This window comes from Sminthopsis crassicaudata, chromosome 6 (genome assembly GCF_048593235.1).
Source record: "Sminthopsis crassicaudata isolate SCR6 chromosome 6, ASM4859323v1, whole genome shotgun sequence".
NCBI classification, from domain to species: Eukaryota; Metazoa; Chordata; class Mammalia; order Dasyuromorphia; family Dasyuridae; genus Sminthopsis; species Sminthopsis crassicaudata.
In genome coordinates this window covers 161,474,736-161,494,377 of record NC_133622.1, presented here as the reverse complement: position 1 = coordinate 161,494,377, position 19,642 = coordinate 161,474,736, and the positions used below count along the sequence as shown (strand labels likewise).

Here is a 19,642-nt window from a genome sequence, read left to right as displayed (position 1 = left end):
GACAGTGACTTGATATGTGGCAAAACATACGATATGATTCTCAGTTTTTCTTTAGCCCTAAGGTAACCTATTTGCTCTGCAGATACTGGGGAAGTAGAAATATTTAGATAAAATCTATCGGTTGTGAGATACAAATTAGGATGCAAATATACTTCTCTTTTCTCTGATCATTTCTACCAAAATCTTAAGTAGGCTCAAAATGTACAAAATGTATACACTTCTCTTTCTAGAAACTTTTTTCACTAGGTGCCATGCCTCTGAGCTTATCCTTTGTTCCACTTAATTACTGTAGAAGAAATATTTGTACTTTCCCCCTGCTTTACATAGGTTTCACTTCTGTTGTGAACACCCAGCTGAGAAGAGCTCGCTCTCCAACTCTGCAACTGGCTTTGAACTGTGAGTATTTATTTGGTAAGATAAACAATAAATAAGTGCTTTTTGTTATTTTTATTATCTCTCAACACAAAAAGCATGGTTTTTTCCTTTAACATTATCTTTCTAAAGCACTTGACTTTGTATGTGCCTGGTATATAGAAGGCATTTGGCAAACAATTGTTGATTAATTGTTTCTTAAGATAATATTTAAAAAAAGACTTTGTCGGATGGGCAGGCAATACCTTATATTCTGTTGTTCAAATGAAAAGGGGGACTGGCTTTCTGTTCAAGTCTAAAGCCTTGAATTGTTTAATTGGTAATAATTACAGATTTTATTTCTTAGTATCACTATTCATTTCCAGGTGTATTCATATTTAAGTATAACTGCCGGATTTTATTTATTTTTTTCACAAAAATTTATTAAGGGTCCTGGTGTGTCTTAAGATATATTTTCACATTTCATCTGTACAAATTATTTTAAAAATTGAAAGAGGATGTGACATCTGTGTGGTTTGAGGTTTCACTAAGTATCATGGGATACTAAAATTTTCACTCTTGGATGGGACAATTTGTTGCTTTCTTGTTATTATTATTATTTTAAAAGTTTATTATTTATTTTAAACATTCTTTTCTTTTTAAATTTTGAATTCCAAATTCTTTCCCTCTCTTCTACTCCTCGCCCACCCACTAAGATAGCAAGCAATATATAAATTATATATATATATATATATATATGATCATGTAAAGCCTATTTTCACAATAGCTATATTACAAACAAATAAAGATATTAAAAATAAATTATCTCTGGAGGTGGGAGAGTCTTTTTTTTTTTTTTAATCTTTTTAGAAACATCATGGATCATTGCCATTTACTGCTTTCCAGTTTGGTTTCTGGGTGTTATTTTTTAGTATTTAGAATGCTTCTTGACTTGCCTAATTCTTATATGTGGGAGAATGCCTACTATGTGAAATGAGAGCATTGGAATGAGAAATTTTATCCACCAAAAAAAGGAAAAAGAGGGAGTATGAGTGACATCAGTAAGAAAAATCCAAGCACTATTCTTCTTAACTCATATGCTGGGCATGCAAAGGAGAGAAAATGAGATACCCCGGCTATAAATTCAGACCAAGGAGGTAGGTAGGAAGCATTTAACAAGGGGAGGTGTAACTCTGGAATAATTAAAATAGTTGAAAAATAAAATAGGCAAGTAAAAGATGGGGGTTAACTTTCAGCTGAGACACAAACTCTTTATTAATTATCTACATTTTACCCAGTAATTATTATGGGCAGCTAGGTAAATGAAGAACCAGGGCTAGAATCAGGCTGACTTATTTTTCTAAATTCAAATTTAATCTCAGCTTCTTACTAGCTGGGTGACCCTGAACAACTCACTTAACCCTGCCTGCCTCAGTTTTGTCATCTGTAAAATGAGCTGGAGAGGAAAATGACAGAGGCCTCCAATATCTTTGCCAAAAGAACCCCAAATGGGGTCACAGACTGAACAACAAATTATATGATGTCACTCTCATTACCTGTGAGCTCCTTGAGAGTAGGGATTATTTTTCTACTTTTCCTTATATCCCCTTGAGACCTTTCAGGGTTTATTTAGCACTGTGCCTGACATTTAATAAATGTTTACTGACCTATTGATTTAACAGCTTAATTGTATCGCGCTTTAAAGTTTACCCCAAAGCATCCTTATTCCTCTCCCCAGTTACTGAAGTCTGGGTCACTTTGGGCAGTTTCTTGAATGGGTGGAAATGGTTGGGAGCAGTTTCATGATGGGGATATCCCGGAGAGTCACAGAGAACGTCCAACTGAAAGGCCATTTCCTGTGAAGAAGCAGTCTAGCAGGGCACTGGACAGATCTGCTGAGAGGCTGACGGCTGCTGGCCTGCAGATAGGTCAGCCCCCAATGGCTGCTGGCCTAGACCGAGCCTTCTGTTCCTCCACAGGGCCGTAATCCCAGGGCTCGCTCTTGGACTGGGATCTATAGTCTTCACCGCCTCTAACACCATCTTACGGTAAAGGACACGTTTCAGCAAAGTCATCTCCCTCTCTGTTGAGCCTCACTGTATTTATCTATTCAGTGGGAATAATAATAGTGCCTTCAACAGTGACTGTAAAAATTGAATGAGATCATGTATGTTTAGCACTTTGAAAACAGTTATAACGTTCCACAAATAATTCTGACTTCTAAAAGTCTGTAATAACTTAATTCCTTTTTTGTTTGTTTGGTTGGTTGGTTTTTTGCTGGGGCAACTGGGGTTAAATGACTTGGCCAGGACACATAGCTAGGAAGTGTTAAGTGTCTGAGACTAGATTTGAACTGGGGTCCTCCTGACTTCAGGGATGGTGCTTTATCCACTGCACCACCTAGATGCCCCAATATGTATTCTTAATATTTATTTGGTGTCCCAAGTTTTGAATAAATTTAAATTGTATTTAAACTGCCCCTTAAGCTTTAAATAAACTACTTTTGGGATATCCTGTTTAATATAAGTAACTTGCTTTGCAAACCTTAAAATGCAATCTAGATATTATTATTATTATTAAATTATTATTATTATTATTAAATTATTATTATTATTATTATTATACTGTGGCTAGAATGTCAGACCTGGAGTAAGGAATTCTAACTCATAACCCTGAATTCATATCTGGCCTCCAATACTCACCAGCTGTGTAATTTAGTTCCTCATCTCTAAAATGAGCTAAAAAAGGAAATGCCAAACCACTCCAAGTATCTTTGCCAAGTAAAGTCTAAATGGGGTCACAAAGAGTTGTACATTATTAAAACAAATGAACAGCAACAGAATATTCACAGTTCCACATACAATGCTTTTTTTCTGTTCCTCTTTATATGTGAGAGATTCATGTAGGTTTGTATTTTTCACGTTTAGAATAACAAGAAATTAAGTATATGTGAATATGTGCGTATGTATCTGTATATAAGTGTGTGTCAATATGTCACTCTCCTGATGTCATTGGTCTTTTTGGAGTACCAAGGACAAACAATAAACATAAATATATAGATGTATACAATACACACACATATATACACATACATATATTTTATATATATATATATACTTACATGTATGTACATATACTTATACACACCTGTATATACACATGTTTATGTACAATGTGTATATGTAACGTGTGTGTGTCATATGCATATAAAGGTATATTATACATTGTATGTGTGTCCCCCAACCAGTCCAATTATCCTCTGCCCTCTGCTCTGGAATCTCTTGACGTAAAGTCTTATCAACAGTCCTGTATTGCCCAACCCAAGCCCTGGGTTACCCCCCACCCACCTATTTGCACTCACCCCATATCTGAACCTTAGCCTTTGTCAACGGGTCCGGAGGAATCTGTGTTCTTTGATCTCATTGGGCAGCCTGGCACCTAATAAGAACTCAGTAAATGCCCGTTGACCGACTGATTGACTGACCGACTCGCCTTCTCTGCAGCAAATCTCCCCTCCTTTATTGACTCACTAATTCACCCTCCCACAGTCTTTTCCCCCTTCAAGCTACAGAGCATGAATGTCCTATTTTACTCCTATTTTGCTGATCTTCCTCTTCCATTGCTCACCCACGCTGCTTTTTAGAATACCTACAAGCATGACATTCTCAGTATAACAAAATAGAGGTGATTTTGTCTGGAAAGGACCTTAGTATTGGGGAGAACAGGAAAGGAAACGATGATGGAAAATACTATCCACATTTAGAGAAAGAACTGATGGAGTCTGAAGGCAAATCAAAGCCTACTATTTTCACCTGTGTTTTTTTTCATGATTTTTTTTCCTTTTGTCCCGTTTCTTTTTACACAATGTAACTAATGTGTAAATATGTTAGCCATGATGGCTTGCCATCTTGAGGAATGGGGAAGGGAGAGAGGAAGGGAGAAAATGTTGAAACTCAAAATCTTTCCAAAAGATGAATATTGAAAATTGTCTTTAGGGGGAGCTGGATGGCACAGTGGATAGGGCACCAGCCTTAGAGATAGAAAGGCCTGAGTTCAAATGTGTACTCTGACAGCTGTATGACCTTAGGCAAGTCACTTAACTGCAAGTATCTTATTTTTTAAAAATTGTCTTTATGTGTAATTGTGGGGAAAGATGTAATTTAGGGGGAAAAAAAAGGGAGGTGCTTGAGCTGTTTTGAAGGCGGCCTAAAAGGAAGAAATGAGGAGGAAATGTATATGTCTGCTCCAGTTATGGAGAACAGACACTGCAAGGGCATGTAGACTAGAAATAATGAGAGAAGGGACCCCAGAAGCCTCTAGTTCAACCTGCTCATTTTACATTGCAGGAAACTGAGGCAAAGTGTCTTAAGAAAAGTCCCCCCCCCAAAAAAAAAAGAAAGAAAGAAAGAAAAGTCACACATGAGTCTCAGGTGACCCAGATCATGAAACCTATTCAGGATACTTTGTTGTGTTTTCCCTCCATGATGTCTCCTTTTGTCCAGTCTTTGATGAGGTCTGTCCTCCTCTCGACTTGTGGCTCTGATCATATCCCCTTCGTCTCCTCACCTCCTCAGTCATCCCCTCTCACTCGACAATCTTCAGTCACCTGGTCCCTTTCTTGTTCCCCTCAAATATACTCAAATGTTCCCCATTCTTTAAACACAAACAAAACCCCTTCACTTGGCCCTGCCAATCCTCTCAGGCTGTTTCTCTTTCCTAAAAACCAAACAAAAGTCTTCTACTTCCTTGACTCTCTGTCTCTTCTGTCATTCTTAGTTTACTTTTTAGTTCACCACTCAGCTGAAACTGCTCTCTCCAAGTGTTTCTTAATTGCTAAATTCAGTGACTTCTCTGTCTTCATCTATCTTGAGCCTCCTGCAACATTTGACAGTCCTCCTGGATCATGATTGGGTCTTTCCTGGGTTTCAGTGATCCCTGCAGCTTGATTCTCCTAATTGTCTGATCAGTTCTTTTTATCCTTCCTTTGTGGGTCTTCATGTCCTGATAAGGTGATGTTGTGGAACTTTTAATTTTGCTCTCTCTCTATCCTCGTTTCTTGGTATCCTAGTCATTTCCTGTGATTTCAATTCTCATTTCCATGTTAACAACTCCCAAACTTCTAGATGGAACCATCTTGTCTTTCTGTCCTGAATTTCCAGTGGATTCCCTCCTCATCTCAGGTCTAGAATAAACTTCATTCCCATTTCTACCTCTTAGAATCCCAAGCCTCCTTCCAAGCTCAACTCATAAGTCACCTGCCATGATAAACCTTTCCTTACCCACTGCTTATTGCTGTCTATTCTTCCTTCTCAAATTGCCATATAGGTACACATTTACCCATTTACTGATATATCCCTCTCAAAAAGCATCTTCCGTGGGGAAGGAGCAGTTTTTCATTCTTTCCTTGGTGTTCATAGTACCAATACAATTCCTTGCATATAGCAAACACTCAATAAGTGTTATTGTTATTTTGCTGGTTAAGAGGTAACTAACTGAAGTCCAGAGAGACTAATTTGCCCAAAGTCACAAACATGTCTGGTGACATGGACTGTTGTGGTTTCAATCTAAGACTTTCCAACTTGGCCCATAAAATGGTGACCTGAAAATCAAGTACATCAGAATCAAAGACAAAAAAAAAAAAAAAAAAAAAAAAAAAAAAAGACACTATATCCTGGCAGACTCAGGTCCTTAGACAGAGAAGTTTACAAATCCTCCCCATCTAATCCAAGAATTTTCATAGCTCAGAGCCGGCAGGAGAGAAAAGGAAAGGCAAGAAGGAGTCCCTGAGGAAGAGGGAACCAGCCAGTCAAAGAAATGGTACCAATGAGGTGGGGGCAGAGCCCATCAACAGACACAACAGCAAGATTCACTCCTTTATCCCCTTTACCAAAAAATGTCTTCTAGAACAGAATAAAAACTTCAACTCCTTAACTCTCAATTGATTGTTGTTCATTTTCAATCCTGACTTCTTTGTGACCTTATTTGGGGTTTTCTTGGTAAAGATACTGGAATAGTTTGCCATTTCCTTCTCCAATTCATTTTACAAATGAGGAAACTGAGGCAACCAAGATTAAATGACTTGCCCAGGGCCACACAGTAAGTGTCTGAGGCCAGATTTGAACTCAGGAGGATGAATGTTTTTGACTTCAGACCTGACACTCTCCCCACTGTACTACCTAGCTGCTCAATTGACCAGACCACCCTGGTCAACTCTTCTACCTAACAAAAAAATCTTAGCGAATCCTTGGGTCACAACCCAACTAAGACTTGTTGTTGAGACTAAAAGTAGTAAATATGACTGAATGTAGGAGATAAGTGCATTTTATCATTTTCTTTTCTAGGTTTTTAGAGTTGGGGGATTTGGGAATCTTGATAGAGTAAGTATCAAGAGGCAGCTAGATAGCTTAGACTTTTACTAGCTGTGTGACCTTGGACAAATCACTTTTATCTGCCTCAATTTCCTCATCTGTAAAATGGGGATAAAATAATAATAGCACCTACTTCCCATTGTTGTTATTGCTAATCACATCCACAGACCATCATTAGAAATATGCTACAACTTTCTTATATTTACCCTCAGTAAATCTATTAACAAGCATTTATTAAGTGCCTGTTGTTCAGTTGTTTCTGTCAAGTCCAACTCTTCCTGACCCCATTTGGGGTTTTCTTGGGAAACATACTGGAAATGGTTTGCAATTTCCTTCTCCATTTTACATATGAGAAAACTGAAGTGAAGAGAATGAAGTTGATGGGGTACAGCTTCTAGGGGGAATTTAGCAGTAATCCTAAGGTCCACTGACCTTAGAGTGCTATTGTTCTAACAAACTGTCTGTCAATGATTCTAAAGTCTTCTGGACTTAGAAATATAATCACATTTTTCTTGTGCAGCAAGATAATTGTAGAAATAGATATAGAAGAATTGCACATATTTAACATATATAACTTGCCATCTAGGGGAAGGGTGGAGGGAAGGGAAGGAAAAAATCTGGAACACAAGATTTTGCAAGGGTGAATGTTGAAAATTATCTTTGCAAAAGTTTTGAAAATAAAAACTTTAACAAAAAAAAGATTTTTTGATTAAAAAAAAATAAATATAATCATATAGCTATATATTTATTTCCCTAGAATTTAGGGAAATATAGCAGTAATCCTAAAGTCCACTGAATTGAGAGAACTATTGTTCTAACAATCTGTCTGTCAATGATTCTAATGTCCTCTGGCCTTAGATTACTCTTACAAACATTGCTAACTGTAATATAGATAATCTGCTGGTCAGTGATAACCAAGTTCCTGAGATAATAGTGAATAGACCACTCCTTAAACCCACTTGTAAGCCATAAAATTAGCAAATAAGTAACGGGAAGCTCTAGTCTTTGTAACTTTCCCTGTAAATTTGTCTTCTTGCCCCTGATTCTTTGCTAAATCCTTTTGGAACTTAGCCCGCTTGAAGTGGCTTTACAATTACAGTTTATTTTGCCCCTTGAGTTGGAGATGGGATTGGGTCTCAGGTTCTTTTGAGACACCTCATGTTGCCAGTCTGAGACTCCAACCTTTTGGGGTCTCCTTTCTGAACCTCCACAAAATGATGGGGTTACCCAGCTAGTTCGTGTCTGAGTGCCTATTAAATATCTACCAGGTGCCAAACAATGGCACAGTGAGTTAATCAGAGGCAGGAGGACCAAGCAAGAAGTCCTGGGAGTGGCAGACAACCCCACCAGACTTCCGAACTCTAACAGCCATCATCCCAGGGAGCAAATCCTATGAAGAAAGGACCAGTCATGCCCACTAACTACCAACTAGTGGCTACCCACCCAGCGGGCATCCAGTCCAGCTGAAGCATCATGGGGCAGAATAGGCAAACCACCTGGACCACCATCTCCCTTCAAGTCCTCATGGACATAGCTCAGGACCCTTGAACTCAAGAACCTTAGGAATAGCCAGATTTCTAGGCTGAGTTTTAATAAGAAAGAAAGAAAGAAAGAAAGAAAGAAAGAAAGAAAGAAAGAAAGAAAGAAAGAAAGAAAGAAAGAAAGAAAGAAAGAAAGAAAGAAAGAAAGAAAGAAAGAAAGAAAGAAAGAAAGAAAGAAAGAAAGAAAGAAAGAAAGAAAGAAAGAAAGAAAGAAAGAAAGAAAGAAAGAAAGAAAGAAAGGAAGGAAGGAAGAAAGGAAGGAAGGAAGGAAGGAAGGAAGGAAGAAAGAAAGAAAGAAAGGAAGAAAGGAAGAAAGGAAGAAAGGAAGGAAGGAAGGAAGGAAGGAAGAAAGGAAGAAAGGAAGGAAGGAAGGAAGGAAGGAAGGAAGGAAGGAAGGAAGGAAGGAAGGAAGGAAGGAAGGAAGGAAGGAAGGAAGGAAGGAAGGAAGGAAGGAAGGAAGGAAGAAAAAGAAAGAAAGGAAGGAAGGAAGAGAAAAAAAAAGAAAGGAAGGAAGGAAGAGAAAAAAAAAGAAAGAAATCTGATTTTTCTTAATATTTTTGTTTAACATCATCCTAATTTACAAATATATTCCTCCCCCAGCAGCAAGACATACTTTTTAATTATTTGTTTATAAAAAAGGGAAAAAAAACAATTTAATAAAATAAACCACATCTGATAACATATAATATGTATATATAAATATATATATATATAATATTTCATATTGATGCTTCTTTACTTCTGCAACAAAAGATATATTGTCTCAATTCATCTTTTGGGTCAAATTTGGTCATTATAATAATAACAATAACCTTTTAAGGTTTGCAAAGTGCTTTACAAATATCATCTCATTTGATTTTCACAACTCTATTGTCATTTTACAGATAGGTAAACCAGATTGAGAAAAGCAAAGTGACTTCCCTAGAGACTTAGAGGTATCAAGTATCTAAGGTGGGACTAAAATCATTCTACCTGCCTTTAATAATAGAGGGAGGTAATGTTCTTTTTCTTTTATAATAACTGTTAACTAACTTAACCTGACACATAGTAGGTACTAAATAAATGTTTACTGATTAACTGATGGATATTGTGGATATAGAATGCTGGACTTGAGTCAGAAAGACACTGAGTTTGAATATTTCCCCTAATATTTGCTAGTTGTGGGGACTTTGGCTCCTTCAGCCTCAGTTTCTTCATTTGTAAAATGGGGAAAATAGTAGCACTTATCTTAGGGAGTTGTTATGAAAATCAAATGAAACAATCTATGTAAAGTGCTGTATAACCTTAGAGGGTTATAGAAATATTAGCTATTATTATTTTTTAATATTTATTTATTTATTTTTATTATAGCTTTTTATTTACAAGATATATGCATGGGTAATTTTACAGCATTGACAATTGCCAAGCTTTTTGTTCCAATTTTTCCCTCCTTCCCCCCATCCCTCCCCCCCAGATGGCAGGTTGACCAATACATGTTACATGTTATTATTATTTTAATGCTAAATTGCTTGGTAAAGGTAAGTTATTGTTACTTGATATTTATTTTTACTAAGCCCTGATTTTTTTTTTATATGAGTGAATGTTAGTCCATTTAATTTAACTTGAATCTAAAAATAAGAGCTCTAGGAAGAAAAGAAGATTGGCAAAGTTAACTCCTATTTATTTGAGAAGAAAGGGTGTGTTTAAGTCTTCCTAAGATCATTGTAACAAGTGTGAGTAATAGAAATTGAACTTTTTTCCTTTTTATTTCCCTGTACTCTTGATTAAGGAAAATGGATTTGAAGTTCTTAAAAAAGGGTGTAGTTGTTTTTTATCAAGATGAAATTAGGGGTCACTTGACTAAATCTTTATTCTATTGCCTTTTAAGAACCATAAAATAATGAACTGTTCATGGAATTGTGAACTGATCTAGTCATTCTGGAGAATAATTTGGAACTCTGCCCAAAGGGCTATATAACTGCATACCCTTTGAACTAGCTGTACCATTGCTAGGTCTATATCCCAAAGATAACAAACAAACAAACAAACAAAAAAAAAAAAAAAAAAAAAAGGAGAAAGGACCTATTTGAACAAAAATAATTATAGCAGTTCTTTTTGTTGTGGCTCAGAACTGATTTATAGTGAAGTGAATAGAACCAGGAGAACATTGTACACATCTTTGATGAAGAATTATAAATTCTTTGTAAATTGAAAAGGACAGCTACTCTCAACAATGATCCAAGACAATCCCTAGGGACTAATGTTGAAGTATACTATCAGCCTCCAGAGAAAGAAACTGACATTGAATATAGACTGAAGCAAGCTATTTTTAACTTTTTTTTCCCCATTTTTTCCTATTTTTGACTCTTCTTGTACAAAATTATAATTATGAAAATGTTTTGCATAATTGAACATACTAAGGGAGAGAAGAGAGGAAGGAGAGAGAATTTTGAACTCAAAATTTCAAACAAAAATGGTTTTAAAGAACCCTAAATACTTCAGGAATAAGGTTTTTTGGTTTGTTTGTTTTTTTCTGTTTTAGTACTTATTCTTTTTTTTTTCCCCCTGAGGCTGGGGTTAAGTGACTTGCCCAGGGTCACACAGCTAGGAAGTGTTAAGTGTCTGAGACCAGATTTGAACCCAGGTCCTTCTGAATTCAAGGCTGGTGTTCTATCCACTGAGCCACCTAGCTGCCCCCTTTAGTACTTATTCTTACCATCTGTCATCTCCTTTTTTCCATAAGTAGTTTGGTGACAATGAATCATTGATTTTTGTGTTTTGAATCTATAAAACACATACACAGAGTACTCTCACCCAAATTTTCTTGGAATGTTTCTTGAAACATTTTTTGAAATGTTATGTAATACCAGAGAGACTGAGGCAAGTAAAGATTGTTGTTTAATCTTTAATGTGGAGTTTAAGCTAGCTGACCGAATGGGACTACAATCCAAAGCATTCGGTGCAGATAAACCAAGGCAGGGAACTTATATAGGGTTTTAGCTAACTACGGTTTGTAAACAGAATACATAACCTGAGTATGCAATCTTATAGGGGAAACAAAAGCAGATAAGGGGGGCAAAGTCACTGGGAGGATGGACAAGCCATAATTCCAGAAAAGGATAGGGGTCCAGATAAGAAGGTCAAGGACAAGAGACAGGAAGATAAGGGGACTACTCAAACGGAGGAGGAAGTTATCCTATCAAGGATTGCGACAATGCACCTGGATGTTTATGACACAATGTATGTAAAGGGGGCTCAGAGCTTCCAGGGTTTCCTGGGCTCTTTTCTAAACTAAATTTTCCCAGTCCTAATGGCAAGGAAGCAGGAGTGGCTATGGCTTATTATTCAGGACTCAACAGTTATTGTTGATAATATCAATGATAATATTGAAAAGTAAATGCCATTCCCTTAAATTAGGAAGGGACATTAGAATTTTTCTAGTCCAACATCCCCATTTTATTGATGAAGAAACTGAGATCCAGAGTCTATTGCCTAGGCTCTTCCTGATTTCAATTTCAGTTGGATTCCAGCTAAGAAACCACTCTGCCTTTGTAAACTTCTGCTTTCCAAGAAGAGATTTGCCATAATCCTTTGAGATGATAACATGTTTATATGGTCACTTTCCCCACAGCATCTTTGTTAGGTAGGTAATACAAATATTGTTGTTATCCCCATTTTACAGATAAGGAAAATGAGTTGATCAACTAGTCAGCATTCATTAAGCATCTGTCAGACATTGTGATAAGTGCTTGAAAATGAAGAAAGGTGTGTTGTACAGAAATGGTGAGGGGTCACCATTTAATAAAAAAAAAAAGAAAAGCTGGAGATCTTTATTATATGTCCTCGGGAGAAAGGCATCCCACCCAGCGAGCAGGCAATAGAAGAGAGGAAGCCCCTTCTGTGGGGTTAACACTTTAATCCCTAACACAAATACCCCCTCCCACCACTGACCCTCATCCTCATTGGCAAAGGCTCTCACATTCTACGAAAAAAATTGAACTTGACCAGTAAGTACACAGTGGCCCATATTTGATTGAAATGGGGAGAAAATGATGTCATGGGAGGATAGCAGGAAGGGGATTTAGTATGCCCTTGGATCAATCTTCAAAGTCCTTCAGCCCTACTCAAACTCTGAAGTAGATGAAGCCTTACTCGATTTTCACAACTGTCTTGAAAGATCTCACCTCATGTCGTTCAAAGGTAAAAAAGTTCTCCCCCAAGGAACTCACAGTCTAATTGGGGAACCCAAATGAAATTAGGGTTTCTGGTGGTTATGGAGTTAAATGAGGTCTAGTGGCAGGTTCGGGAATCAAATGGAGCTCCCTTGTACCTCCTTAGGATTCAGCGCAAGGGTGGGGAGTTTCTGGGCGGCACAGAGGTTCTCTCTAAAGGAATTTACAGGCCCGAAAACCTAGATTAATAAAAGCGTTTATAATGGAAATTGAAAGTAAGGTTAAAGTCTAGTTAAGGAAATAGGTGAGGGTAAAGAGGATGGCACTAGAAAGAGTATTCCAGTGGGCAGATCTATGGAAAATGGAGTTTTGCACTGAGAATGCAATTCTCAGTGGGCAGAAAGACCTGGTAGTAAAGGGAACTGCCAAGGTCCATCTGCAAAGACCTTAGTTGATGGAAGCTCATTATATTGCTTGTCTTGGTGGGGGTTGGGAAACCCTAGCCGATCATCAGAATGGGGGCTGGAAGAGCCCAATTTGGCTCAGATCCAGTGGGGGCTGGGACAAGCCCAGATCTCCTATTGGAATTCAAAGGGGTACTTTTGATCAGAATTTATGAATCAAAGACCCTAGCTTCCTGAACCGGTATGTCTCAGCCAGGAGGGGCTGGGAATCTGAAAGGAATCACAGATCAATCTGAAAGGAAAACTTAAATTCATTTAAGGGAAAAAAGGACTTGGGGCAGGGTCTCTTATTGGGGCAGAATTGAAGGAGATTTTCTCCTTCAAGGATTTTCAGAGTTTCGGGTCCGTCTTCATAATGAGGGAGACAACATACAGACAACTTGAGATACAGATAGGATAAATTTGGGTGTAGACTCAGACATTCTGCTAGCAAAAAGGGCAACTTGGAAATCAGGGAAGCTAGGAGCTAGAGATGAGGGGGAAGATCTTTCCACACGAAATGAGACTTGCCCAGTTTATTAGAAGGTCAGTTAAAGCCATGAACCCCCCTCCAGTATCTGAGCTCTGATATGGGAAGGGATTTTCTCTCTAGCTTCCCACATTGCATATGTAAAAGTCAAAATGGTTCATTAAAAGGAAACATTTAGTGAACAGACCATTGCCTACCAAAGTATAAACCAAAGTATAATACCTTTTCAGGATTTACTGACTTGTTGCTTTCCTTATTTTCCTTGATTTATTCCTTTATAGGAAAACTATTTCCATAAAACCTCATATCAGGTAGTTCTAAAAATGGCTCATTTATGTCCACAGCCCTTGTAGCAGGGAATCTGGGGAGGGGAAGAAGCATGGAGACACAGAAACACATGGCGACATTCAAGGCTCTCCAATTCATTTTTTTGTGCTATAGTAACAGCTTAGTAAATACCATTTCTTCATCAGATATATCTTAGGTTTTCTTCTACATTGAAACAAGGATGGTAACAGTATCAGCTTCTGTTTACATAACACTTTAGGTGTGATAAGATGGAGTTAGGTGGTGTAGGGGATAGAGTTATGGGCTGGAAATCAGGAAGACTCATTTCCCTGAGTCCAAATCCTGCCTCAGACATTTACTAGCTGTGTGACTCTGTGCAAGTCACTTAACCCTCATCATCTCAATTTCCTGATCTATAAAATGAACTGGGGAAGGAATCACTCCAGGAAAAAAGAGGGAGAGAGGGAGGGAGAAAGAAAGAATTCCTGCTCTCAAGGAGCTTATAATCTAAAAGGCAACAAGATGCACATATATAAATATATACAAAATAAAAAATGAGGTAGCTAGGGAGGAAAGATTTGAAAGTAAGATAAAAAGAGGCTTTATTGTAGGATGTGAGTCTTGAAGAAATAGAGAAATTCTATGAGGTGGGAGTTAAAAGGGATGCATTCCAGCCTTGGAGAATAGCAATGCAAAGATGCAGAGATGAAAATGTTAGATAAGAGAAATAGAAAGAAGGCCAGTTTGGCTGGACTAGAGTGAAGAAAGGGGAATAATATACAAAAGGGATGTAAAGACATATTGGGGCAAAGGTGCAAAGGGCTGTATAAAGACAAATAACTTCAGAAAAAGAAATTGAGTTATCTATAGATGAACTACCAAAAGGGAATGGGGAGCAAAACCAGAACCAGATGGATTATTCACAAGTGAATTCACTATCAAAGTTTCAAAAAATATTTCAGCCTAATATAACATAAACTGTGGTAAATATAGCAAAAGATGGATTCTCTCAAATTCCTTCTATGACACAAATATGGTCTTGATATCTGAACTAAGGAGAGAAAAAACAGAAAAAGAAAACCAAAGACCAATATCCCTAATGAATATTGATGCAAAATTTTAAATATTAGCAAAAAGGCTACAATAATGTGCTATTACCAGGTTGGGTTTATATCAGAAATGAAAGGTTGGTTTAATATTTTAAAAACTATAAACTTAACCATGTTAATGGTTAATATTAAAAAAAGAAATCATATGATTATATTAATAGATGTAGAATTAGCTTTAACAAACTACAACCATCTTTGTTAAAACACACACACACACTAGAAAACACAAGGATAAATGTACCTTTTTATGAAATATATAATATATATCTAAAAGAAGAGCCAGCATTATATACTAGAATCCTTTCCATTAAAACGTGAGATGAAATAAGGATATTCATTGTCACCACTTCTATTTGACACAGTGCTAGAAATGTTGGTTATGCCATCAAGACAGAAAAAAAGATTGTGGAAATAAGCAGCAATGAAATGAATGGGACTATAAGCTGTTGTTTCTTAGAAATAAACCAATTTGATCAAAATTTCTGGGGAAATTGGAAAACTGCACAAAAGACATTTGATTTATACCTCTACCTACATAGATTACACCTATATAATTTACACAAAATAAGCTCTAAATAGACATATGACGTAGATATAAAAGTTCACATAATAAATAAATTAGAGAAATGAGGAAGAAATCACAACTGGGATCTTTGGGTAGAGGGTAGATTCATGATCAAACAAGAGATGGCATCAGAGAAGATAAAAATCAACAGTTTTGATTGCATAAAATAAAATAAATTTTTTTGCAAAAACAAACTTTACTGGAGACTGAATATAAATCAACATTTGCTATGTTCAGTTTTTTTTCCTGTTTCTTCTGGGTTTTTTTTCCCCATGGTTTTTCCATTTTATTCTTATTTTTCTCGCCCAACATGATTAATTTAAAAAGTGTGGTTTTTAAAAATAAACATACATATATAACCAGAAAAATAAATTTTAAAAGTTTTCAAAAATAAATAATTAGCTTGGTAAAAAAAACAAAACCAAAAACTTATATGACTAAGATTAGTAGGGAAACAACCAGGAAGAAACTCTGAAACTTGTTTCTCTGATAAAATTCTCATTTCTAAAATATATGAGGAACTAATTCAAATTTATAATAATAAGAACTTTTCTCAATTGATAAATACTTTAAGGATATGAACAGGCAATTTTAAAAGGAAGAAACTCAGACTATTTATATCCACACGAAAAAAAAATGCCTTAAATCATGAATCATTAGGGAAATGCAAACCTCATTCTGAGGTTCTATCTCACATCCATCAGATTGGCAAAGATGATGACAGAAAAAAAGTGACATGTTGGCAAGCCTATAGGAAAGCAAGGAGTTGTGAATGGATCCAGCCATTCTGGAAATCATTTTGTGACTATGCCCCGCAAATTACTAAATACTGCATGCCCTTCAACCTAACTATGTCACTGCTACGTTTACAGGCTAAAGAGATCAAAGAAAGAGATGATCTTACATGTACAAAATATTTGTCACAACTCCTTTCATGGTCACACACACACACACACACACACACACACACACACACCCCTCTGGAAATGAGGGATGAAGGAGTTCCCATTGGGGAATGGCTAAACAAATTATCATGCATGAACATGTTGGAGTATTACTGTGCTAAAAGAAATTAGGGGGAAAAGTGGTTTCAAAGGGACATGTACTTGTAAGGACTTACACAATGAGGTGAGCAAAACTAGAACAATTTATAATAAAATATCAATATTATAAAATCGAACAATTTGGCAAGACTTTGGAATATTGATTAACTGAATGATCAACAGTGATTCCAAAGAACTGTCCACTTCATGACAGGGGAGATGATGAATTGATATATAAAATAAAAATGTTCTTTCTTTTTTCCCTTCTTTTTCTTCCTTTCTTCCTTTTCCTTTCTTCTTTTTTTCCTTCCTTTATGATATAAGGAGGAAGCAGGGGAAGAAAAAAAAGTGACTGCTCAATAATTGGAGAGACATTTTTAAGCTAAACAAAGGAAGTTATTTTTTATTCTAGAGATAATAGGAAGGTAATGGAGTTTTTTGTTTTTGTTTTTGTTTTTTTAAATAATATGGTTAGAGCTGTGCAAAATCACTTTGGCAACTGTGTAGATGATCCACTGGAAGAGGTGAGACTTGAGGTAAGAACAATTAGGAGAGCATTACAATAATCTAAGTAAGAAGTGATGGGGGGGGGCTTGAATTTGGGTAGTATTCTGTGTGGATCAAGATTTTGAGATGTCCTGTGGATGTATAAGCAACCAGACTTAGCAATTGGTAGAGTGAAGGTGAGGAGTCCAGGATGAAGCTGAGATTATCCTGGTAGACTGGAGGAATGGGGTACCTGAGTTAGCAATAAGGAAAGTCTATTATTTATTAAAAAAAAAAAAAAGAAAGAAAGAAAGAAAGAACTGGATATAAAAAAAAGAATGAGGAAAAGATGATAAATTCTCTTTTGACATGTTGAATTTCATAAGAAGCTTAATCCCCCTAGGGAACTCCCTGACTATAAATTTCATAGCAAAGACTGGTCTATATTGGCAGAGGAAGTTTGCTTATTGGGAGTTTCCTTTCCCAACAATCACATAGGTCTGAGCTAACTGATTGACTAAGTGAATGAACAAATGAAAACATGCAAACAACTTCATGAGCTAGCTAGTACCAATATTATTCCCATTTAATTTTTATTACTTTAAAAATGTTTTGTCCATACCTTCTATTTTACATCATTGATGTACTGACTCTTCCATTATAACCCATTTATTATTATTATTACTAATTATCATTTTGTCTAGCTAAGAAAGACTAAAGTTTTCCAAAGATGCTTCTTCCATTATCCCATACACTGACAAGCAGCTTGATCCAGAGGCCCTAATCACCAAAGCCATCGATAACTTTGAGTTATCTGAAGACACATCATTTTTCTCTTTTCTTTTCAGGCTGTAGACGTCTCAAAAATGTCACAAAACCAGCCGGTGGTCATCGTGACTCAGCCCCAGAGGGGTGCCAATGTGCAGAGCTCCAACTGGCAGACGGGTCTTCTAGACTGTTTCAGTGAATGTGGAGTCTGTGAGTCCTTACGCTGAGTTAATATTGAACACAACTGATTTAAAAACAAATTTCTAATCATCCTCTCTCATTCTTCTGTCTCTAAAGAGCGTGTTCCAAATGACATATATCCATTCCTAGTCAATATGATGCTGTCTTTTTTTAAAGTACCTAATAATGGTCACCAAAGGATGTATATACATCATCCTTGAATTTGTCAGTGAGGAATCTTACGTATATGTAACCTATGGCTCAAGATTATATGCATAAAAATAACTTGTAAATATATGTGCATTTACATTGTATTTAACATACATTTCTACCATGTTTAACATATGCCTGCCATCTAAGGAAAGGGTGGGGAGAGGGAGGAAAATTGGAACTCAAGGTTTGAAATAAAAAGCTTTAATTAAAAAAAAAAAAAAAAAGATTATTTGCATAAGATTCTCCTTTTTTTTCCCCCTGAGGCTGGGGTTAAGTGACTTGCCCAGGGTCACACAGCTAGGAAGTGTTAAATGTCTGAGACCAGATTTGAACTCAGGTCTTCCTGAATTCAAGGCTGGTGCTCTATCCACTGCACCACCTAGCTGCCCCAAGATTCTCCTTATTGATGGAAAATGTTAACTAGGCTCTCTCCCAAGTTCTCACTGATTCTCACATAAAGCAACAAAATGCATTGAAGTGTCATTCTCTACCAATGAGGAGAATTTTGTGCAAATGACCTTGAGCTCCAGATTATAATGGAATACATTTAAAAGTTGAGGGAATAACTGATCACTCATCACTGATAAGTTTGCAATTAGATCTAAAATTTATTTTCTTTCATTTTTATTAAATAGAATATTGTCAATCAATAAACAAGCATTTGTAAAATACCCACTATGTGTCAGGAATGGTGCTAGCTTCTGGACATAGAACATCAAAAATTTAAATTAAATGTCTACCAAGGGAAAACAACATGTACAAATACATGTAGCATTTACTATTTAAATAAAAAGTAATTTTGAATCAATCAATTAAAATTAATTTAATTGACTTCATTAATTTAAATAAAAAGATATTTGAAAAGGTCTCAAGTAAGAGATGGCATTTAAAAAAAGCTAAGAGAATTCTTGGAGACAGGAGTAGGAAAGACATTCCTGCCACAGTTTGCCTAACCTGAGGCCAGAGGGAGGAGATATAGAAAGTTACATGTAAGGAAGGACTAGGCTGCTCTATTTACTTCTAAATGCATATCAAATCCCTTCACAGAAATCAACCATGTCACTTTATAATTATACTACAGTGTAGGAGCAATCTCAGAAAACTGTCAAAAGCCTTGAATCTCTTCTACCACCATATAAAGTAGGCAAATCCCCAAGCCTCTTTAATTGCATTTTCTTTGTTTTTGCTTATCCTTTTGGCATGGTCCAAATAATCCTACCACCTGATCTGATTAACTTTTATTTAAAATGAACTAGAGGGGCAGCTGGGTGGTGCAGTGGATAGAGCACCAGCCTTGAATTCAGGAGGACCCGAGTTCAAATCTGGTCTCAGACACTTAACACTTCCTAGCTGTATGACCCTGGGCAAGTCACTTAACCCCAGCCTCAAAAAAATAAAATAAAATGAACTACAGAAGGAAATGGCAAACCACTCTAGTATGGTTTTCAAGAAATCCTCAAATGAAGTCATGTGGACAGTTAGACACAACCAAAATAACTCAACAACAAAGTAATATATAAATGCTAACTATTTTTAAGAGCAGATTCAAATCCAACGGCTATTTCCTTTTCAAATGATCTCTCCCACAAATTCTTAGCTTTTTAATTTTGATCCTCATTTTACATCATTGTTTGTTTTTTCAATGA

The 19,642-nt window shown here is 36.5% G+C and overlaps 1 protein-coding gene across 3 annotated transcripts in view; it reads left to right on the top strand.

The window, feature by feature from the left end:
* The first annotated feature begins 278 nt into the window (after positions 1 to 278).
* The window catches only part of PLAC8 (placenta associated 8), a 28,213-nt gene continuing 8,849 nt past the window's right edge, over positions 279 to 19,642 (top strand). For 2 of the 3 annotated variants that reach the window (XM_074276116.1, XM_074276115.1), the window contains exons 1-2: positions 279 to 396; positions 17,684 to 17,813. In XM_074276116.1, coding sequence (XP_074132217.1) covers positions 17,702 to 17,813 — 112 coding nt within the window. In that variant the 5' untranslated portion in view covers positions 279 to 396; positions 17,684 to 17,701. Of the gene's footprint in view, positions 397 to 16,827; positions 16,886 to 17,683; positions 17,814 to 19,642 lie in introns of those variants that run through there. The other variant, XM_074276117.1, reaches the window with a different exon arrangement.